Here is a 22,739-nt window from a genome sequence, read left to right as displayed (position 1 = left end):
AAGTCCAATGTCTTCTCGTTCTCCTTTTGCCGCTCAAGGAACCCGTTTGCTGCCTGTGAGCGATCAGCTGCGCAGTGGGGTCCACAGAGCCGTGGGGTACATCCCTGGGAGGCCAGGACCCACCCACACCTGAGTGAGACCCACAGGACGGTGCAGTGAGAAAGACAAGCCTCAGACCTCAGGCCCCCATGTGCCCCCCATCGCAGCAGCCGGAGGCCCCCGAGCCCAAGCTGCCAGGACAGTCCCCCTGCAGCCACAAGTCCTGCCCCCTCCCTCACACTGCCACTGTCACCTGGGGCTCCAGAGAGGAAAATGGACTGGTGGGTCATTTCCACACTCACTTCTTAAAGCCCCAAGGTCGTTAGAACTGTCGGTAAGTGTGATTCAAACAAGCTTGATAAGGGGCTTTAGTCGGAGTTCTACACTAAGCATTCAGGCGCTCACGAGGAGTGGCCCTGAAGCCCGTGTGGCCCCACAGATGCAGGATGCACAGGGCACAGTTCAACCGCTTCTTAAACACGCGAGTTTTTCTGTCTGTAGTCATTCATTTGATTTAATTTAAAGTTCACTTTCACTACGTGGAGGACGTCGGCACAGCCACACTAGGCTTCCAGCTATGCGAGAGCTGCCCCGGCTCACAGATCCAGCCTTCCCTTCTCTTTCTGCTTCCCCTTCCGAGTCCCACAAAAGCCACATGTGGGTTCCAATCCTAACTTGCCGCTCCCTCGGAGGCCGTGTGGGTGGGGATTAGGAGAGTGGGTGTGGGTCCCTACTTCCTCTAAGTCTATGGCAGGGAATCTGTGTCTACTGTGCGCTCTGGCTCGGCCCTGGGAGACCACCAGCAGTGCCCCCGTAGGTTTCTGTGGGACGGATACCGGGGCACTGGGCGCTGGACCCACCTGGTTTCTGAGGTGCCGGCTCTGGGTCCTGCAAGAACCTGCAGTCTGTCCCCTCATGCTGGCCAGCAAGAGGATGGTCAACAGGGACCCTGCCCTCGGTGCTCAGCTGTGGGATGGGACTGCTATGGAGAAGGGCAGGATGCCACGGTGACACAAAGACTGGACACCGCCCGTGTCCAGCAGATGAAGGCCTCACAGGCCAGCGCTGGGGGATCTGGAGGTTGCACCCCCGGCTGAGGGAGGGGAAGGAACCCGGTCCAGGAAGGTCTTGGCAGGAGAGGCCTAGGGCCACGTCTCCAACCTGCAGGCTGCCCAGAGGGGGCCGCTGGTCAAGAACGTCAAGGATGGAGAAGGGAGGAAGGCTGTTTGGGAACCCTGTCCCCCAGCATCTGAATCTGCAGGCAGCTGGGCCCCTACTCCCTTTGCTGTCTGTTCCCTGAGGGGCACTCGTGGCTGCCACTCACTCACGCCTAGCCACACCTGTCCGGAGGCAAGCCTGAAAGGCCCATGGCCAGGAGCATCATGGGAGCGTCTTTCTACCGGAATGAGGGCATGCGAAGGGGCCAAGACTCAAAAGAGCTCCGAGGACGGGGTTCCCCAAGGGTCTGTGAAGTCCAGGGGGAGAAGAGCAGTGATGATGGAGGAGGGCTTTCCCCACGTGGGTACTGGGCCAGAAGCTCTAGGAGGGCACTCCTGGGAGGAGGGGCCGGCAAGGGGTGCCCACAACCCTCTAGACCATGGCGGCTCGCTCCTGGGTCCCCGGTGGAGAATGCCCGCTTCCTGGGAGACTCGGGCCAGGCCATATCCCTCCCCACTCCCACTTCAGCCACAGGCAATGGCTGTGGCCTCCCAGGTCAGCCCAAATTGCCCCCTGAAGACCAGGTGGTCTCAGAGGACCCCTCTGCGACCACAGTAAAAGGCTGCCAACCGTACCCACCAATTCCAAAACATTCCACTGCACAGACGGCTTCCTCGGCTGGCCGCAGTGACAGAATGCCCTGCCCCGAGGTCCTTCTTTCTTCCTCCGTCCCCTCCCACGCGCTCAGGCCCTCTCCCACCGAAGACGGCACAGGTGGTGTGCCTTTGCCTATCGGCGGGGAGCTGGCTCAGAGGCTGTGCCCCAAGTGACAAGGTGCTCACGGGACAACCCAGCATAAGGACCCACATGTTCCTGCTACCACCACTGGATTTATTGAGGCTGCCACCACGTCTGCTAAGAGGGCCACCAAGAGGGGACCCAGCCACTGCCCGGCCTGGTGCCTGAACTGAGGGACTGTGTGCCATGTTCTGGTGGCTCCTTGAGGGAGAGCCTGTGGAGAGTGACAGGCCACAAGGACTGGACAGCTCAGAGCGGAAAGAGAAGCATGAGCTAGGAGTGCAGGGTGGGGAGGGGGCAGGAACCAAAGTTGCATCTAGACAAAGTGGGACAAGACGAAACCAGAACCCGCGTGTGTAGACGTCTCCTCTCAGGATCCAGGCGCCTCTGGGCCGCAGCCCCTTAGCCGGACATCTCCTCTCGCTGCTCCTTGTTCCTGCGCACTTCAGCTGCGTGCAGCTCCTGTGAGGACAGGTGGAGGTGGGCGGCGCCCCGCCCCTCCCCCACACCCAGTTTTCAGGGACCCTCCCAAGTGCGGGAGAAGCGACCAACGAGGGCACCTTAGCGACCAGGATTGAGGGTCAACAGAGAGCAGGAGGAGGTCCGCGTCATCCTCTGACAGTGTGGCCCGAGTGCGGGGACTGGCCCTCAATGCGACTGGGGTTGCGCCCAAACCACAGAGGGGGAGTTGGAACTCAGGTAACTTCCTTGGGATTGCGGACTCCACGGTGTCCCCTGGCACCAACCTGGTTCCACCCTGTGGTCTGAAGCAGAGGCCACTCCCGGGGGCTCCGGCCAGGGCAGGGCCTCGCCTCACTCTGGGCTGTCTCCTAGCTGGACGGGGAGCAGCCGGGGCGCGAGAGCGCTGGTGGTGCGGTGGGCGGGGGCCAACCGAAGGAAGGGGCTCGTGGGTGCTTCCCCGGCCCCTCCCCTCTTCTGGCTCAAACCCGGGATACGCGTCCTTCCGGGCACTTCCAAAACAATGACCACCCGTTTATTACCGCGGTTATTGGCCCTGTCCCACCGGGACTGGACAATTGGCCTCGGCTGTGGCACTGCGGGAGGCGCCCAACAAATGCAGGCGGAGCCCGCCTCTCGCGGCCCGGGACCCACCCCGCCCCGGCACCGCCCCCTGCGTGGAGCCCCGCCCCTTCCTGCTTTGGCACGCCCCCTCCCGGTCCCGGTCGCGTTCCCTGCTCAAGCCCCGCCCCGGCGCGCACCTTCTCGCGCAGCCGCTCGCGCAGCGCCGCCAGGTGCGCCTCGCGGATCTCCTTGCTGAGCTCCATCTTGTAGTTGAGCTTCTCCTCCGCCAGACGACTGAAGTTGTTGTTCTCCTCCAGCGCCTTGTGCAGCACCTCGCGCTCGTGCTCGCGCCGCTCGGCCAGCTGCTTTAGCACCTGCGCCTCCTGCGTCTGTGCGGACGGGCGGGGGCGCGCGCGTGGGCGGTGGCCGCCCGCTCCGCCCCGCCCCCAGCCTGCCCCCGCCCCCCCGCCCCCAGCCTGCCCCCCCCCCCCGCCCCCCTCCGGCGCGCGGTCTCGCCCCGCCCAGTGCCCTCATTGCCCTGCCCTGCTGCCCCGGGACGCGCGTCCTCCAGGAGCCCGGATCTACACTGTCCTGCCGTCGGCGAGGGTGTCCACCTGGTCCCGCTTTGCCGGGGACTTCCTGGGCTTTAGCATCGCAAGGTCCGCGTGCCCGCAGAACCCTCGGCCCCAGACACACCGGAAGCTGCTGACCCTTTCTGTGAGTTCTCAGCTCCCAGAGCTGCCCCTCCCACGAGGCTGAGTGCGCCCACGCAGTAAGAGAGGCTCTGTCCTGCTCGCTGCCGCCTCCAGAGCTCCTGATGCACTCAGGGAATGTTGGAGGAGCAGAGCAAGTTCCAAACTTAAGGGCTGTCACTGAGCCTTCACTGTCTCCTCTAAAAAGTAGGTGCGTGATACCCACCAGGTTCTGAATTCCCTGAGGTGCGGAGAGCTGTGCACGGGGACCCCAGGGCTGGGGAGAAGGGACTGGTTGGGGCAAGGAGCCCGGGACTCCTGGCTCTACACTGTCTGTCCTTATTTGGGGGAGGGGCTGCTTGGTGAGGGTCAGAGACCCAAGGATGATCACCCACACTTCCTTCCTTCTGGGCCCACCCACGTGCCAGTCACTACTAGCTAACCCTAGGAGGCCTGGGTCCCCAGGTTTCCCTGGGACATGCTACAAGGGATCCAGAGCCACTGCCCCTGCCCAAGGGGCAGCCCTCAGCACTGCACTCCTGAGGGTACCCCTGTTGTGTGTGTTTCAGTCTCCATGGGGCTGGTGTGAGGGGGAGGGGTGGGGAGGGAGGCTGGGGCCCCCTGAGCTCCCAGCAGGTCTGGGCTTGCAGCCCCCAACACATGGCAGCCCCTTTGTTCTCACTTCTCTGCCCTGGAGAAGGGTGCTAGTCTAGCCTCATGTCCCAGGACCCCTCCTGGCTGTGGCCAAGGACATCCCCTCCAACAGCATCTGCTTCCTATCTGTCTCCGGCTGGCTGCCATTGGGGATGCCTTATCCTCCCTGTCCCATTCTGATCTCCCCAGAGGCGATCCAGGGAACCATGAGACCCTCTCCCCCCCAAGCTAATAGCCAAGCAGCAGCTTGGGGTACCCTGTGCCTGGAGGGCTCCGTCTGTGCCCATCCAGGCCTCCTGGCCACCTTCCTCAGGACCTGGAGGCAGGGGTGGGCTCCTCACCTTCCTCCGTTCCTCAGCTGCCTCCAGCCGCTTCTGCAGCCCCTCCAGGGAGGTGTCCTTCCTCTTGGGGGGAGAGGAGAGCACTGGGCTCTCAGGGGACAGGTCAGAAGGGGACTTGAGGATGACCTCGAAGCTCTGGCCAGAGGCCCTCTTGTCCAGCTGCTTCACCTCCATGTCTGTAAGATCAGACGGGGACTTCAGGATGCTGAGGGGGCCTGTTCCCAGCACACATCCAAGTCAAGGGCTGGGGGAGGGAGCACGGCTGCTCACGTGGGACTCCCAGGCCTGAGCCCCCAGGACCACCGCCCCCATCAGAGCTTCCCTCTCCAGAAGCCAACTAGGGGAGCGTGTGGGGGAGGGGGGTTGGAGAGGCCACGGGGCCAGGGAACAAGGTAAGGAGGGGGCAGGCACTGGTCAAGCAGGACCTGTCAGTGGCCTGGGGCACACTCACCCCCATACTGGTAGATGGTGTTGGGGTGCGGCTGTGAGTAGAAACAGGAGCAGATGAGCGACAGCACTGACAACTCCTTCATCTTCTCCTTGTAGGCTGTGGGCATGAGGCCAGCATGAGAGGGCGCCACGACCTCACCTCCTGGTGGCCCCCTCGTCCTCTCCCGGCATTCTTCCCATGCTGTGTCTCTCGGGAAGTCTGTTTATCTCGCTCTCTTTTCTGTTCCCTCGCCTCTCTACGTCTCTCCTCTCCTCTTCCCTCCTCTCCCCACCCCTCCCAGAAGTTGACGGTCTTTCCCTGGCACCCCTCCCTGTGTCCTGCATTGTTCTCCCCGCTCCAGGCTCCTTGTGCTCCCCTCCCTCCTCTTCTCTCTCTTGGCATTTCTGTTTGTTTCTGTTCATCCTTCTGTCTCCCTCACACTCTGTCACTCTCTGTCTGTATCTTTCCACATCTCCATGACTCTGTCACTGTATTTTCCCAACTCACCCTCCCTGTACTTCCCCCTCTTTACTTCCTCCCCTTTCCCTCTCACAGATACTAACCACCACATCAGATGTGGTGCTTCTGCAGGCAGCACTTTCTTGGGCTGTCCACTTGGGTGAAGCCCTCAGAATTCCTCTTATGCGCCCCCCCCCCTCCCACTTACCCTGACAGCATTGGAGCCTCCCCCTCCCCCATCCCCCAAAACCTGGCTCTGAACAGGCCCAGGCTTTCTGTTCTTCTAGGGCCAGAGGGTAGGGAGCTGTCCGTTCAGCACCAACACCTGCCCTCTAGCTTTGCAGAGCAAGTACCCACGGCCAGTGTCCCCAGTGCCCAACTAGAAAAGGAGGCCATGAGCCCTGTCAGAAGACGGAGGAGCCCACTGTCAGAGTGGGAATGAATGAGCTATTTGTGGTCCATTTGTGACAAGCCAGACCCCAAAGTAGACACGTTGGTTAGGTGTCTCACTAGTGTTTAAGCATCTTCAGGTCCAAGACTGTCCCCCTGCTCAACCGAGATGATACTGGACCCAAGGGGTGAGGGTGACTTGTGCAAAGCCCCTCAAGTACAGTTCAGGTGGTCTGTGTTCTTTCCACAACTCCAGCATGTCACAAAGACCAGGAGGCTCAGAGACCCATGCCCCTGCCTCCCTAGCTAGAGAAGCTGGGACAGGTCTCCAGAGAGATGCTCCAGAGAGGGAACATGGCTTCTGTGAAGGAAAAGCTACCTACAGGGCTCTTCCCAGGGGCAGATACCAATTTGGACAAGTGCTGGGTGGACAAGAAAATTCCTGATCAAATTTCACATGAGACAATGTCTTTAAGTTGAGTTAATGTGAAATTGGGGAAAGTGCTGGTGTAGAAACAGGACACAGGACAGAAATCATCAGGCCCTTGTCTGAGGGAATATCTCACAGTGAGCAGGGTTTTCTCACAACCAGTGCAGAGAATGATGTTATTTGATCTAAATGTCCTGATGATCCAGACTCCTCTGGAGAGAGCCCGAGAGACCTTAAAGGGAGCACAATGAATCCTGGGCTGGCAGCAGGGAGAGCCTTTAAGGGGCTTGGAGGGGAGGCAGGGCAAAGACATATCTTGGTAAGTGGGCCAGACGAGGGCAGGCTTCCAAGGGAATTTCGGCCTGAGTTGCCAATTTTATTTTTTCACAAGCAGAATCTATGTGTGCATTTTTGTGCTGTGAAAAGTTAATTTTAAAAAGAAGGCAGAGGACACATCACAATACATGTGCTGGGGAGTTAGAGAGTGTGAGAGCAGGCAAAGCAGCCCTTCAGAAGCAGCAGACCAGGAGGCATTTGGGCATTTGGAAAGGCTGGGGAAGTCACCAGCCCTGTGCTCAGAGGCAAGGTCAGGACGGGAGCAAGAGGGTATCTGGGTCAAGGCTACATACTTGGGTCCTGGGAGAGGCCAGGAAGGAAAGGGCTCAGTCTAACCCTGCCACCACCAGCCTCCCTGGCAAGAGACAATGCTTCCCCTACCTCCCAGGGAGTCCTTCTACACCACATGTGAAACCTGCAAATGGGTCTACCATACAGGCCAGGAGCTTGGGGCCTCGCCGCTGCTCAAGCTCCTCTCTGCCTTGAGGCTGAGGTTTTCCTGGGAGAAGGAGCTGCACATTTATTACAGAGGAAGAACAAGTTCACAGACAAATGTCACCTCAGCATGAAGGGAGGCTGGCGGCAGTTCAGGGAGCAGGATGGGGAGGTTTGGCAGGCATGAGCACCGCATTGTTAGGATAGAGGGGAGAGGGATGGTAGGGCTAAGACTGAGTCAGAGCTCTCTGAGGTCACAGCTCAGCCCAGGGGACCAGTGCCAACTGGAAAGTGAGGGACTCTGTCCTACAGCTGTAAATAGGGGTGCAGCTCAGTGTCTGATGGTCATGGAGATTCCCTGGGCTGGTTTCTCCCAGGCTGATGGCCCAGGGGGAGCTTCCTTCCCTGAGTAGCCAAGTGGGAAGGGGCACCCCCCAGAAGGGGGCTTTGGGAGTGAGGCTTGCTGTGTGGTTTGGCTACAAGTTGGAGGGGACTGGACAGCAAGTGAGGAAATTGGCAAATTTGCAGAGAGTGAGCCAGGAAAAGCCCACACATGGGGCCGGAGAGCAGGGCTGGGCCCAGCGGCTCCGAACACAGGAGGTTACACCTGTGTCCTCAGAGCTGGAGGGCTTAAAGGCCATGTCTCATTGCAGAGGGAAGAGGTTGAGGGCCAGACCCATCTAGGCACCTCTCCATACACAGAGCTCAAGTCAGGAAACCCCTCTACAGCTTGGAGGCATGCCCTTTCTCCCCCTCACCAGGACCCTTCTCTTCCCCATCACTGACTTCAGGGAGTCATTAAAAAACAAATCTCTGCTGTGAACTGGATTGCTTTCATCTCTCTCCCCCTCTTCATTGTATTAAATGTTAAATATGCAAATATGCACATTGGCCTTTTGGATGCTTAGATCCCAGGTGAGCAAGAGTTAGAAGGCACCACCGCAGCCTACAGTGGCATGGTAACAATAATGACATCACTCATAAGGTGGGTGCATGACATCCATACTCCCAACTGACCCTCAAGACCAGCCAGGCCAGGTAGATACGCTTGTCAGGCTCATTTCTACTGAGGGGAAAAAAGAGACTCAGAAGGCAAGGGGCCCAGCCAGAGTCACACAGCATGCCAGGATGGGAGCCTGGTCATGAGTCCCAGCCTCTGACTGTACTTTTCTGCTTGGAGCCTCATGGTGGTGGTGATAGGTGGTGTCTAGTCAGAACTGGGAGGGCAGGGGGCCCACAGATGCCTACTCACCCCAGAAGGGTCCTGGAGGCTGCTAATTGCTTCTTCACAGATGAAACTCCTTGCCATCCAGGCTGCCCCTCTCACTAGCCAGAGTCATATGCAATGTGCTGGGAGCCCAGCATGGCAGGAATTGCCAGCAGAATTCACCTTTCTCTGAGCAGGAAACTCTGCAAAATGTGGCTGCAACAGTCACACTGCCCAACACAGACTGGGCACGCACCTCTCGTCAGGCAGCAGGCCGAGCACTGTTCCTGCAATATCTTGCTGTCTCTCAGAACAAGCCCAGGGGAGGTGCTGTCACTGCCATCCCCATCCACATGCAGCCCTGAGAGTTTAGGTAGCATGTGCAAGGCCTCCCAGCTCAACAGAGTTGCATAAGGAGACAGATATGAGCAGGAGTTTACAAAAGTGTGTGAAGAGCTGAGCATCTGGGAAGGACATCAGGAGATGGCCACCTGTCTGCTAAAGCTGTGTTCACTCTCTAGAGAATAAGGTTAGCTAGGGTGCCCATCTCCGAGATGGAGGGGAGGGAAGGGAGGGCCACCTGTCCCCAGGTGAGTCTCAACAATATAGCCCATCAGCAGGCACTCAGCTTTTCGGTCAACAGAGGAAGAGAAAGCTAAGGTCAATCTTGTAGTGACTATGAGATCATAGCAGACAATGACTCTAGTCACCAAGGCCAAATGAAGCCCACCAGCGAGCTGGGGAAGACAGGCCACTGAGGCCTGGGAGATCAGCTCCAATCAGAGAGGTCTCTTAACAGAGAAGCCGTAGCTGGGATTCACTTAAACTGATTTCGGTCACAATTACTGGTGCGCTCACATAGCCACTTCTGGGCCAAACTCCTATCAAACTTTGATGAAGATGAGCACAGGTAGGTACACGTGTGGGCTGTGCTCTACCTAGGGCAGCACCAATGGTGAAACAGGAAAGGCCCAGCCCCATGGGACTCTGGCCAGGGGACGTTCTCCAGCTGGCATGCAGCACATCCATGAGGCAGTGGCTGTGCTGGACAGAACGGATGGTGAAAAGGTAACCTGGGCACCCAGAAAAATCCTGGGGCTAAGCGTGGGTCAGCAGGGCCCCAACAAGGCACTGCTGGTATCGGGGCTGTGAGGTCAGTGTCGGGCCCACCTCTGAGAGCCATCGGTGGTGCCGCTTTGGCTATTTCCCTTCACCACCTAATCTACCTGCTTACCTGTCAGATGGCAGGAATGAGGCCTACTGAGGGCTTTTATTAAAGGGGGTTCTTACTAAAGGGGGTGCGTGAGAGAAAAGGCCGAGAGCATCGCCCACGAGTGGTTGCTCTTTGTCTCCCACTCAGGCACAGATCCTGAGCGAGGGCCTGAAGCCCCACCTCAGTGTAGGACTGGGGTAACACTCTGGCCATGAGAAGGACAGACTGCCCTCAGTTCCTGGAGGGGAAGGTCTCGTTCTGCCCAGAGCGGGTCCCAATATCTCTAAGGATGTCAACAAGAGAGAGCAGGGGGCGGACGAAGACCAGATGGACGGACCCAGTGCAGGAGGGGTGTGGTCAGTGACACACATGTTCCCCTCCTGGACAAGTGCAGAAGTCTCCTGGGGCCTGGAGCCCAGGAGGCCTAAGAGGCTGGACAAGACTGGGCACATGTGAGTGGGTGGAGCTCTGCTAAAGCTGTGTTCACTCTCTAGAGAATAAGGTTAGCTAGGGTGCCCATCTCCGGGATGGGGGGGAGGGAAGGGAGGGTTGGGAGTGTGGTTCCGGATGGAGTGGGGAACGGGGTGGAGGTTGGGGAGGGGGTGCTGCCCTGCTGTTCCTTCCACATGGAGTGCAAAGATGAAGCTGGTTTTGGGGCTCAGAGCATTCCTGGGGACAGCAAGTCCAACGTCCTCACATCCAGGGTCACCTGCAGCTCTCCTGCGTCCAGTAACTGCCCCGTGTCCACCTCTCCGCCAGAGCTCCCCTCCTGGAAGGCCCCGAGGGAGGAGGGTCGCAGCCTTGGTGGTGGGGGGGTGGGGGGAAGAGGGGGCGGGAGGGGGGGTCTGTGGATCCGCAGCTTGGGAGGCGGGGCGGTCGGGGAGGGAGGGGCAGACCCCTCCTTGCTGGAAGGGCTTGGAAACTGCAGCAGCCCCTCCCCCATGCAAACCCTGCTGCGCAAAGGGCGGTGGCTTTTTTCGACCAGAACGGGTGGCACCTTGTCGCAGAGAGCGGTCCCCAAGCCCGCAGCAGCGAGGGGAGGGGGCGGTGACGCTCGACGGGGGCGCGGCTCCCCGCTCGCTCCCCAGTCCTTCCGCAGCGTCCCTCCAGCCCCCAGGGCGCTCCTTTGGCGCAGGGAGGGCCCGGGCCCGCCAGCCCTGGGCTAGGGCTCCCGCAAAGAGTCCTACCCTCCCAGTCCCCAGCCTCGCGAAGGCAAGGTCCGACCAGGATCTGCGGGAGCCGGGCGCCTCGGGGGACGCTGTCCGCACCTCTCCAGCGCGTCCATCCAGGGGCACCGGCCCGCGTCAGGCCCGGGAGCCACTCTGCCACAGTCACGCCTGGCCTGACACGGCGGACACGGAAGGGGCAATGAGCCTCCGAACCTGACGTTCTCACCCTGGGTGCTCCCTTGGGCGCGGCCCCTGCCCAACGGCCCACGCTCGCCGCACCAGCGCCACAATCCTTGCCCTTGGGGCACCAGGTCGTCCCAACCCGTTGGCCTGAACTCTGGCTCATGGGGGTTCGGCCCGGCCGCGCCCCGCGCTCTGAGCGCGGGGTCTGAGATGTGGAAACAGGAGTCCGCCAACAGCCCCTGCTTTGGGCGAGGCCAGACAATGGCCTCAGCTCAGACCCGCCGCCGCCCCAGGAAGCCCGCGTGCCGGGCGCCTACCGGACAAGGTGCTGGCCATGGTGCTGGCGGCGGCGGAGGCTGCGGAGGCCGAGGAGGCGCGGGCGGCGGCTGGAGCTGCAGTCTGCAAATGCTGCAGTGCTGGGGAGGGGAGAGAGCGAGGGAGGACGGGAGGCGGGCGCAGAGAGGGAGGGAGGCAGCGAGGGAGAGAGAGAGAGAGGGACGGAGAGAGAGCGCGCTCGAGAGAGGGGGAGAGACAGAGAGAGAGAGAGAGTGCGCGCGCTTGAGCGCCTGGCTGGCTGTGGCAGGGGCAGCCGTCAGAGAGAGAGAGGAGTGAAGACAGGGGAGGATGGGAGGGGAGAGACCCGCCTGGGACGAAGGGTGGAGTATTGCAGCCAGATGCCCATCCTCCCACTGCTTACCTCTTGGACCCACTGCTGCCCAACTTGGCTTTGGCTTTGTGCAGGCTTGGGGGGATGGTGGAGACATTCCCCGTTCCCCAGGGTGGGCGTGGCAGGAGGGGACAGACCCCAACAGCCGGGGGGGGGGGATTGGAGAGCTCTTCACCTGAGCCTGGGAGGTGCCTTCTGTGTGCCCAGGGCTGTGCTGAGGGGAAAGTTTGTCATAGACAGTGGGGGTGGGGATTGGTCCGGAAGGCCTCCAAGGAGCATCCCAGAGGATGAGCTGATTCTGAGGCAGAAAAGAGGGCAAATGGGGATGGTGAGGCCTAGAACAAGGGCTTTGAAGGAAGACAGAGATGCGTTCCAACCCCAGCTCTGACACCCACTTGCTTGGTGACTGGGGCAAGTTTCTGACTTCCTGTGCCTCCATTTCTCAAGTGTAAGATAAAAAATAATGGCAGTCTCCAGATGATGGAGGAGAAGAGGGTACACCCTTGGTGAGTGCGTGGGGGTCATGCCTCCCCTCCTCCTCTGGGCTTAGGGTTCTGGTTGGTACCCCAAAGGGAGAGCCTGGCAGAGATGGTGGGTCCTTTCTTGAAGTGACCATTTCTCCTCCCTTTGGGGCTGGGAAGTCAGATAGATGGAGTGTCACTCCCATTTTAGGGACAGAGCCACCGAGGCCTGGAGACGTGCTTGCTCCACAAGCAGCTAAGTCCAGGAATAAAACTGTGGGAAACCTCAGGAGCCCGCACAGCGGTCAGGTAGGCACACACAGCTAAGTACAGGAATAAAACTGGGGAATCTCAGGAGCCTGCACAGGGGTGAGGTAGGCTCAGAAAGGGAACTGACAGGAACAAACCTAAGGGTCAGAGTCAGCCTGGAGCAGGCCCAGCAAGCATGTATACAAGACACACCTTGAGATACACACACAGCGAGTGTGTTAACATCTGTCTTGTGTTCCACATAGTGTCTGACCCACATGGGTATCTCACAAAGCCCGTAACAGCAGGCTCAACTCAAATTTGTTGACTTGATCAAGACCTCTGTGCCTGCTGGGCGGGGCTGGCTATGGTCATCCTTCAGCCTTGGTGTCCATTCCCTCTCATCTTTCGTGGCTAAGTTCAGTACACGGAATTTGTAGGTTATAATTTGTAGGAGGCCTGGCAGTCCCCATGTGTGGTTTGTGACCAGGCAGCTCATGCATCAACTCAGGGTCTCAGAGTCCTCAGCTCCATTCCTGCTCAGGGGGCTCGAGTCTCTGGGCCCTGCCCTACCTTCCTTGGACTTCTGGAAGCACCAACACCTCTGCTTTTAGAAGACAGGGGTGTGTGGACCTGAAGAGGAGGACTCCTGGCTCTGAGACTTGCTAGCTGCTGGCTTTGGGCGATCTGCTCACCACCTAGCATGTTCTTTGTGAAGTGTGGATAATAAAAGAACTTATCTCAGAGGCCATTAGGAAGACAAACATGTCAATGCCTGCGTGGATGGTAGTGAAATCTGTTTCGAGTGAGTACTCAGCAAGTGTGTGGCCAGGTCTCCTCATCTTCTCCAATCTCTAGCTGAGAGTCTAAGACAAACACTGCACACCCCCTCACAGGTGGGACAGGTGGGGGGGGTGGATGCCAGTGGTCCACGTGCTTCCCTAAGCACGATGTCTCACACATCTAGGCATTAAACAGAGCTCATGAGAAGCTCTGATGTCAGCGTTGCCAGCTGGCTGGTGCCTTTTGGGACAGGCTGGGGTCATCTACAAATACCTACAACCTACAGAGCTGTGCAGACCCCTTGGTCCCACTGCTGACTGCCAGCCGGTGCTAGGTGCTGGGGAGTCAGGGGGGTCCACCCTCACCAGTCGGGGGGGACATTGGCTAGAAACTCGGCTGAGGGTCTCCAGGCCCGAGCAGCCCTTGGGGAGAAAAGGGGAGGAGGGATCACAGCTAACCAATCCGAAGGTTTGTGCAATTGTCTGGACAATCCAGGTGGCTCAGCCCAGGGAGGAGTGATGGAATGCAGGCTCTGGTGGGGAAAGCATCGAGGGAGGAGACGGCTGGAACCCTAGATTTCTGCCTGCGGGCGATGGAGGTGCCGTTCCCCAGGCTCAGGGTCGACCGCGGGGGCAGGGTGGGGCCTGGAGCCGAGCGCGCGGACCCCTCCGCAGCGGAACGGTTTCCGCGGGGAGCGACGCGCAGCGGACCGGAATTAGAGACGGAAGTGCAGCGCGTTCAGTGACGATTGTGCGCCTCAGCCCGCCAAGTCCGAACCAGCTGACGGCGGAGGAGACGCGGTGTCGGTGCCTCGGTAAACTGGGGTAAATTCCTGGGGACCCCGGGTCGTGCAAGGCTCCCCGCGGACACACGTTGGGCCGTGAGTCGCACAGACCCTGGAACAGGTACTTTTACCCGAGCGGCGCCTCCCGAAACTGCAGCTCCCGGCAGGCCCCGCGCCACCTTGAGCCCGCGCGTCGGCCATTCTGCCGCGCGGCCTTCTGGGGCCGGTAGTTTTCCTGTTCTCGTGGCCTGCGCCCCGCGCCGCGCGGAGCCGGTTCCCGGGCGGTGGTTCCCCTGCGGGCCGGGCTCTGCAGGGAGGGCCGTCATTCGGTGTTTACATGAACTGTCCGTTAGCCCCAGTGTCCAGGCGAAACTGGGACTGGACGTTGAGGCCGGCCCAAGCCGGGGGTCTGGCCTCTCCAGCTCCGCTGGCACTAAGTGAATTACTGCAGGCGGAGCTTGTGGGACTGCACCCGGGCTCCAGCTCTCGTTGTTTCTGTGTATCTGGCCGACTCTCCCCGAGCAGGACCCAGCTGCGCGGGGCGGGAGAACGAGGCAGGGCTGACGTGTAGGTTCCTCATCTTCCCGAGCTCCTTATGATAGGACATCACAGGCTTGCCTTCGACCTTGCAGGGGGGGAGGGCCTGCCCGATCGATCGGTGAGGTGGCTTGGCACTCCAGAAAGGCCTGCTATAAGCAGTCTTGCCGTCTCTGCCATAGGGCTTCCTGCTGGGAGCAGGGTCACGTCCCAGCGCCGCTGGCTGGCATCACTTACCCGCAGTGGCGGAGATCCTGAGATGTTCGGAGGGGTTTTGTCTCACAGTCTGCATATCAGCCAGCCTCAGTGCCTTCCTGAGAACAGGCCAGTATGCCCAAGATAGCCCTGAATGGCGTGACAGTGGACTTCCCCTTCCAGCCGTACAAATGCCAGGAGGAGTACATGAGCAAGGTCCTGGAGTGTCTGCAGAAGGTACAGCTGCAGATGGGGGGCTTTGTGCCCTGGGAGTGGGTCCACCTTCCTGTTCACTCCTGCTGGGCCCTGCTGGGAATGAGGTCTCCCTCTGGATACAGGACTCAGTCATAAATGGGGCTGGGGTTCTAGGAAAGACGATAGGGAAGTAGGCGGAAAAAGACACTTTTCACTCCTAAGGTTGGTCGTGAGGTCATAGGCTTGGGAGCACCCTGAGGCCCACTTGAGGATCCGGGGGAGGTATTTCCACATGGAGGGATAGTCAGTGCCCAACTGTCATTTTGGAAGGTCTTCAAACCCCAGGGGTGTGCAGGAAAGTTGGGGGGGGGGTGCGGGCTGCTTCCTGCTGGCTTTCTTGGTAGGCTCTCTCACACCCTCCTGAAGCTCCCAGCCCCTGAGGGGCTCCTGACTGCTGTTCTGGACACGGACTCCTGCAGTGAGGAGCCTGGTGCCCAGTCCCGGGAGCGAGGGGCACAGCTTTGCTGATGTGCCTTTGTGTGTCTCCGGGTTTGCGGCTCGGGCTCCCGCCTGTGCATGCAGGTCTACATAGGTCGTCAGGTTCTGTTCAGACAGTGCGAATGTCTGCATGCAAAGTCGCAGAACAGTCTTCTGTCTTGAGACTTGGAACCTAATTAGTCACTTTACTACTTATGTTACGTGGAAAAATACTTTAGGTGATGTTCTGCAAGCTGTTTGTTAATGAGGGCTGAATTAACCCGGTAGCTTTTGGCTTTTGGTTTGAGAGTGGAAGCACTGTCCAGTTGTCCACTGTTCCCCAGGCCTTTCGCCACCTGCTGGGTGGGCTCTGCCTGGACAGAACTGCCCCAGACCAGTGTCAGGTGGGCGGTGTGGTCTGCACTGCCTCTCCCTGCTTCCCCGTGACCTTGTTCCTGACCCCGTTCAGAAAGTGAATGGCATCCTGGAGAGCCCCACAGGCACTGGGAAGACACTGTGCCTCCTCTGCACCACGCTGGCCTGGCGGGAGCACTTCCGTGACACCATCTCTGCCCGCAAGATCGCCGAGAGGGCGCAGGGGGGGCTTTTTGTCGATCACACCTCGTCCTGGGGAGCTGCCGCTTCCGATGGAGACAGCACAGGTGAGGCTCCTCTCGGCCCCTCTGGGGCTCTGTAGAGAAGAAACGCAGGGACGGAGTGGGCTGGTGAGGCTGCTCCGTTCTTTCCCAGCATCTGGCCGTGAGCCTCAGGTCGGAGCCACGTGTTCACACTAGAACGCCGCGGCTAGCCACATAGCTCATTCCCGGGGCTAGGTGCGCAGGGTCGAGTTGGCCACGTGCCCTTGGGTTAACAGCCTGTGAGAACATTGTCTGCCGGAACTGTGACTTGCCCTGCTTCCTTGTGTCTGGGCAGCCTGCTACTCGGACGTCCCAAAGATCATTTATGCCTCCAGGACCCACTCGCAGCTCACTCAGGTCATCAGCGAGCTTCGGAGCACCTCCTACCGGTAGGGCCAGGCGGCACTCACCCCTGCCTCGGAGTTACGGGGGGTTGGCCTTGGCCAGGTGGTTGATGGTGGCATTCTGCCTGGACCCTGCCCGGAGGGTACTGTCTGCTCCGCGTCCAGGGCTGTGTGCGGGCCAGGCTGACCCTGCTGCCCACTGCTTATGAGAAAGCGGCTGGGTTAGCGGCAGCCTGTGGTCCTGGAAAGCAGTGTGGTGTCAGCTGCGGGCGCGGGTCACCGTGGCAGGCGCGTGAAGGGGGCGGCCCTGCCTCTGTCGGAGCCCTGCACAGCTGCGGGGGTCCTGGCGTCCTGCCCCAGCCTCCTGGGTGGGGGAGCACAGAGGAGGTGGGGTCTCCTCCGTCTGCCCCGCTTCCCCTGCCTTGTCTCCTTGCTCACTCTGGGCGATGCAGCAGAGAGAGTGCCGCCCAAGCCTGGGGTCCGTTCTGGCCCCAGCCACTCCCTCTTGTGAGTGAGCTCTGTCTCCCGCTGTGCCCCCCGCAGTGCATGCTCTTGCTGCCGGATGGCGCTGGGGGCTGGTGCCCTCTGGTTCTTGGACCCCATGGCTCTCTCTTCTGCCAGGCCCAGGGTATGTGTGCTGGGTTCCCGGGAGCAGCTGTGTATCCACCCTGAGGTGAAGAAGCAGGAGAGTAACCACATGCAGGTGGGCTCCTGGGGTGGCTCTTTCCCTCGGCCGTGCCCCCGGGGGACAGCCCGGTGAAGAGCTGGTGGGGGCAGGGCTGGGACAGGACTCGCTCTCCACACATTGGGCAGGGTGCTCCCTGGCTGGCCCGGTGCGCTGTCCTTGACCATGTGCCCGCCGGGCCTGCTCCCTCTTTTTCCCAGATCCACTTGTGCCGGAAAAAGGTGGCCAGTCGTTCCTGTCACTTCTACAACAACGTGGAAGGTGAGAGGGGGTTCGTGGAAGCCACTCCTGCTGCTCGCTCAGCGTACAGCCAGGTGGGCTTGGAGCACGTGCAGCCTCTTAGGCCTCGTGGCCTGCTGGCTCTCCCCTTCGGGCTCCAGAGTGGCCGCGGGGGCTCAGCGAGGCGCAGTCGTCCGAGCACTGTCTCCTGGCCGCGGGCCTGCCCTGGGTCGTGTGCAGAACGGCTCATACGCCGGGGCAGGAGAGGCCTCCATCCCAGAGGGGCCTCCTGGCAAGGCTGGCCTTGCTGCGGTCTGGGAACTGGGATTTCAGGGCTTCACCATTCCCTGGTAGGGGCTCTCAGGGCCTAAACTGTTGGTGCAAACAACATGGTTTATGCTGAGCCGAGTCTGGAATTGGGGTGCTCTCCAGCCAGGGCTGCCTACGTGACCAGCCCCCAGCAAAAGCCCTGGGCGCTGGGCTTCTGGCGAGCCTCCCAGTAGACAGCATTTCACACGTCGTCTCGGCTCATTCTGGGGGAGTTAGCTCAGGGAGGGGGTTCTGGAAGCTTCTCCGTGGTCTCCCGAACTCCACCGGCTTTTCGTTCTGATTTCGGCATGTGTCCTTTGACCGTGGCTCCCCTGAGTCCTGGGAGTGCTCTGTCCTTTGGTGCTGTGTCGGGGAGTGGGCAGCCTCTCCCAGAGGTGGCTGAAGTGACTGGCACAGGGTCATGACAACAGCTGGCCCTAGTGTGGCTCGATGGGTGCATGTGCAGGTGCCCACGGCCTTGGTGCATACTGCTTCCTCTCCTCGGGCCCAGAGTGGAGGGCTGGCGCTGGTGCCCTTGACTCCAAATCTGTGAGATCTTTGCTTTTCCACGGTGGGGGTGCCCCTCACACCAGTCAAGGACTTCTGGAACCAAAAGCAATGGCAGAGGGGCTTCTTTGGGGTGTGGCCTTTACAGTTTCCTGTCTGCAGCTAGAGCTCTGTGGCTTGTGTGTGGGTGGGGGGTGGGGGGGTCCCTGTTTCTTGCCTCTGGGTTGGGACTCAGATGCTGGCACAGAGGCGACATGGGCCCGAGAGCAATCACAAGACAGTGGTGGTGCTTTGGAGCACCCAGCATGCCAGGGCAACGCTTGCTCCTGGGGGCGGGAGCCGGGGATCCCCCACCTCCCAGTAATTGCCATCCCTGGGCCCCGTTCCCGGAGCTCGCTCTGCGCCACCTTCTCGTTTGCTGTGTTGTTTGGTCTGGTGGCACCGAAGACCCTTGGAACAGCAGCGAGCACAAGCCTGGCCTACGGGAGACTCAGACGAGCGCAGCCGCTGGCCCCGTGGCCCGGTGTCGGCTCTGGCCCTGGTTCGGAGACTGCTGACCGACTTGTTTGTGTTAGGGCTGTGGGTGTTGGGGTCGCTCTGACGGCATCGTTTCCCCGTTACCTTATTTACCTTTTGCTCACAGCCCTCCACCTTCCGTCCTGCTTTTGCGTGGGCACCGCAGACAGGCTCGCGAGGCCTGATGGCGTCCTCTCTTTTACCCTGTTGTGGCCGCCCTGACTTCCCTCCCTATATTTCAGGCAAAGAGGGTGGCGTGCAGGTACCCTGTTCACGTGCCACAACCTTTGACAGCTCCTGATGGAACTGTCCCCGCCACCTTCCCACAGCTGTTTGTGGGTCAGCTCTCCACTCTCCAGCCCTCACCTGCACTTCTTCTCACCTGCACTGTCTACGCTCGTACCGTCGACACCCGCGCTGTCTTTGCCCACACCATCTCCCCCCTGCACCGTTCCCCCCTGCACCGTCCCTCCCCCGCACCGTCCCCACCTGCACCGTCCACACCTGCACTGTCCACACCTGCACTGTCTCCCCCTGCACCATCCACACCTGTACTCTCCTCCCCCCCCACCATCCCCACCTGCACTGTCTCCCCCTGCACCATCCCCCCCGCACCGTCCACACCTGCACTGTGTCCCCTTGCACCGTCCCCCCCACACTGTCCACACCTGCACCGTCCTCCCCCCACCATCCCCACCTGCACCGTCCACACCTGCACCGTCCTCCCCCCCAGCATCCCCACCTGCACCGTCTCGCCCTGCACCGTCCCCCCCTGCACCGCCCCCCTGCACCATCCAGACTTGCACCGTCTCCCCCTGCACCGTCCCCCCCTGCACCGTCCCCCCTGCACCATCCCCACCTGCAGTATCCCTTACCTTATCTGGTGGGTGCTGGAGCAGGGATGGGTCAGGAGTCCAGAGGTGGGTGGTGGGAGCTGAGGGGCACTTTCAGCCCAAAGCGGAGTCAGTGCTGGAGCTGGCATGTGCTGGTCCTCTGGGCTGCAGACCAATCCCCTCCGATCTCCCCGCCCCGCACGGCAGAGTGTGGGTGCCGTCCCATCTGCCCTGCTGGCTCCAGCCTCCATCGGTCTTCCCCTGATCCCCAGCCTCCGCGTTTTGCTCTGGTTCTGGCCGCACGCCCTGTCCGAGGTCCGTGCCTCAGCCTCCTCTGCCCTGCCGTGGGACGTGAGGGGGCATCGCCAGAAGCTGCCCAGCTCTGGGGAGAGTGAGCCGAGACTGCAGGAGGGGTCTGAGAGGAGGAGAGGCACGTGTAGGAGGAAGAGAGGTGCAGAGCCGGAGTGCTGCCTGGCCTGCATCTGGGGAAGCAGGCGAAGGGCCCTGCTGGCCGCCCGCAGCATCTGCGTGCCGGGGTCCGCGCTGGCTGGGACCCCTTCACAACCCACACCCCTGCCCCAGGAAGGTGTCCGGGCTCCGGGCTGGCCTGCCACAGAGCCTGTGGTTGGCTGCTCTGTGGCTATGGCGGTGCCAGCTTGCGGCTTCTCTCCCTGCTGTCCCTGGGGCCATTTCGGGGTCGGGTCACTCTGTTCCGGCTTCTGCAGTGGACTGGGCCTGGTACCTGCCACAGTGGGGCCGGGAGCCAGGAGCCCAGTTCCACAGGAGGCTGCCCTGGGGCCCTCGGGTGTTTTTTAGAGGAGAGCCCTGGTCCCGCCAGCCTGGGCGAGGGCTCCCGAGTGGCCGGGTTAAAGCAGCTCCCCAGAGGGTTCCTGGGGCCCTGGGAAGGTCCTGTGCCCCTTCTGGAGCACCTTTCTGCCCTGGGCCACCTGGCTGTCCAGCCAGCAGGGTGTGGTGCTTATGGGCTGCTATCCCGAGGGAGGGGCCCTGGGTCTGTCAGGTGGGTTCTGCCTCGGGGCGCCCCATCCTTCCTGTCTGCCCTGCCTCTGCTCTGTGCTCCCTGCACTGTTGACATTTGGGGGTGGGGGTGGGGAGAGAAAGCAACTTGGTGCCAGACTGAAGCCTACTAGCAAGACAGATGCTCCCAGGGCACGGCCTCGAGAGTGTCTGGGATGGTGGTGACGGGCTGTGGGACTGTGCACCCCCTCCAGCCCCGTAACCCCCAAGTTCCCAGGGATCCCCTCTCCCATTTATCAGTCTCAGGCCAGCAGCCACCTTCTGAGGTACAGGGCAGGGCTCCCTAAGGATCGCTTAAGGTCTGGGGTCCTTCCCAGGTGACCCTCAGGCTGACAGGGCAGGAGTTCTCTCTGGTGAGTCCCTGGCGGGGGGGTGCCCCCGTCTTGCCCTGAGGGAGAGTCTTGGGGTGGCCGTGGCCACTGCTCACTATGTGGGAGCCATGCTGTTCTGGGCGTCCCTCTGGGGTCTGCGGGGACTCAGCGGGCCTGAGGACACGTCTTTACTCCTGCCTCTTTCCGCAGAGAAGAGCCTGGAGCAGGAGCTGACTACCTCCATCCTGGACATTGAAGACCTGGTCAAAAGTGGGAACAAGCACAAGTAAGACCCTTCCCAGCCAGGCAGCAGCCACCGCGTCCTCCGGGCGGGTTCTGGCAGGACACCATGAGCCGTGGTCCTCGTTGCCTCGACTGGTCCTAAAGCTGACAGTTGCTCAGTGTGAGAAACGGAAGCGTCTCCGAGGAACACAGGCAGGGAAGCCGTCACCGCCGTGCTGACGGGCAGCTCTGGCCTCCTGGAGGACGCACTGTGGCTTCCAGCAGCCGGTGGGCAGCGCACCTGCCCTCCCCACTTGGCCCGTTCCCACAGAACATGCCTGCCTCTCTGCTGTGTGTATCAGCCTCTTACGGCTTCGGGGCTCCGAGTTGTGCTAAGATGGGGTTCAGCGTTTTCTTTCTGACTGCCTCAGCTCTGTACCCAGGAATAACATTGGGGTTTTTGTTTATGTAGACATTTATTTTTTTTTGCTTAAAATTTTTTTTTAACGCACGTTCACTTATTTTTGAGAGGGCGTAAGCAGGGGAGGGACAGAGGGCGAGAGACACAGAATCCAAAGCAGGCTCCAGGCTCTGAGCTGTCAGCACAGAGCCCGATGCGGGGCTTGAACCCACGAACCACAAGATCGTAACTTGAGCCAAAGTCGGACGCTTAACCGACTGAGCCACCCAGGCGCCCCTGTTTATGTGGAATTTTCAATCGGTGACCCAGTCGAAGTCCCTGGTCAAAGACTCAGGTGTGAGTTGTGGGCCCTCCCACCGTCCCCAGGCTCCGGCTCCTGTCTGGGCCCCGTGCAGCACGAGGGCTCCTTCCTCACGCCTGCCCCGCAGCAGGAGCCCCTCCAGGGACCTGGTCCCCCCTCTGTGGTGCTCACGGCGCCACCTCCCTGCTCCCCACAGGCTGTGCCCGTACTACCTGTCTCGGAACCTGAAGCAGCAGGCTGACATCATCTTCATGCCGTACAACTACTTGTTGGACGCCAAGGTGAGCCGTCTGCTCGCGTGGCTGCCGAGTGCTGACGTCAGCGGGTGTCCCTGGCTTCACAGGGGCCGGCGGGGCCTTTGCTCGTTCAGTTCCTGAGACTAGACCCTTCCTCAGGGCAGCAGGCGGGTGTGGCTGCAGTAGCCGCGGTGCTCGCGTCTGTCAAAACCCAACCACACACTTAAAACGGGCACTTTGTTTATGGAAACGTCAGCTGCAGTGTAGACGCAGAAGTTCTAGTCCTAGACCCCAGCCACGTCACCCTGTCCCACCCTGAGGGAACGCTAGGCCGAGCCCCGCTTTGCTCCTTCTCCGTTCCTCGGCTGTGTGGCGAGCGCGGTGTGGGGTCGCGTACCTGCTCCCTCGTGCCGTGCGTGTCGCCGGAAGGGCCACCTGAAGTCCAGCTCAGCGGTGGGTGGGTGGAATGGAGGGGATTGCCCGCGGCTCCGGCAGTGCGGTGGTGACGCTTGGGGAGGAGGGGGAGGGCCGGCCCACCCCTGCCTGCCTCGTGCTTCTTGGCTCCAGCCCTGCGTCCTTCCCCTCTTGGTGCAGAGCCGCCGGGCGCACAGCATTGACCTGAAGGGGACAGTTGTGATTTTCGACGAAGCTCACAATGTGGTGAGTAGCTGGGTGGCCGTTGGCCACACCTCTCCTTTGCCGCCTTCCTGCGGACCGCAGTGCAGACCTTTCCGAGCCCCAGGCGAGGCACACCGGCCGGCCCCGTGGCCCACTTCCACCTGGAATCCCCCCCACTACCCCCCTCCCGTCTGTTTTGTTCTCTTTGTCTCTCGGTGGACGCCTGGCCTGATGCTCCC

General features: G+C 60.9%; 2 protein-coding genes across 11 annotated transcripts in view; one reads left to right on the top strand and one right to left on the bottom strand.

The window, feature by feature from the left end:
* Positions 1 to 2,067: 2,067 nt before the first annotated feature.
* On the bottom strand, positions 2,068 to 14,102 carry STMN3 (stathmin 3). Its single transcript, XM_047068110.1, has 9 exons — positions 14,033 to 14,102; positions 11,275 to 11,373; positions 10,988 to 11,162; positions 10,303 to 10,405; positions 9,331 to 9,436; positions 5,157 to 5,252; positions 4,706 to 4,881; positions 3,216 to 3,407; positions 2,068 to 2,457 (listed from the first exon to the last, which is right to left on the bottom strand). Exons 1-9 carry the CDS (start codon positions 14,100 to 14,102, stop codon positions 2,398 to 2,400), a joined length of 1,077 nt encoding a protein of 358 aa, XP_046924066.1. The 3' UTR covers positions 2,068 to 2,397.
* The window catches only part of RTEL1 (regulator of telomere elongation helicase 1), a 34,666-nt gene continuing 25,498 nt past the window's right edge, over positions 13,572 to 22,739 (top strand). For 2 of the 10 annotated variants that reach the window (XM_047067855.1, XM_047067856.1), the window contains exons 1-9: positions 13,780 to 14,022; positions 14,621 to 14,870; positions 15,775 to 15,967; positions 16,239 to 16,332; positions 16,909 to 16,990; positions 17,173 to 17,233; positions 20,913 to 20,988; positions 21,843 to 21,927; positions 22,477 to 22,542. In XM_047067855.1, coding sequence (XP_046923811.1) covers positions 14,769 to 14,870; positions 15,775 to 15,967; positions 16,239 to 16,332; positions 16,909 to 16,990; positions 17,173 to 17,233; positions 20,913 to 20,988; positions 21,843 to 21,927; positions 22,477 to 22,542 — 759 coding nt within the window. In that variant the 5' untranslated portion in view covers positions 13,780 to 14,022; positions 14,621 to 14,768. Of the gene's footprint in view, positions 14,023 to 14,251; positions 14,469 to 14,620; positions 14,871 to 15,774; positions 15,968 to 16,238; positions 16,333 to 16,908; positions 16,991 to 17,172; positions 17,234 to 20,912; positions 20,989 to 21,842; positions 21,928 to 22,476; positions 22,543 to 22,739 lie in introns of those variants that run through there. The other 8 variants (XM_047067850.1, XM_047067849.1, XM_047067848.1 and 5 more) reach the window with 8 other exon arrangements.

This window comes from Lynx rufus, unplaced genomic scaffold (genome assembly GCF_022079265.1).
Source record: "Lynx rufus isolate CCGP_SWC_20201006 ecotype Redwood Valley unplaced genomic scaffold, mLynRuf1.p SCAF_8, whole genome shotgun sequence".
NCBI lineage: Eukaryota > Metazoa > Chordata > Mammalia > Carnivora > Felidae > Lynx > Lynx rufus.
The sequence above is the reverse complement of the archived record's forward strand: the minus strand, read 5'-3'. Positions and strand labels throughout refer to the sequence as shown.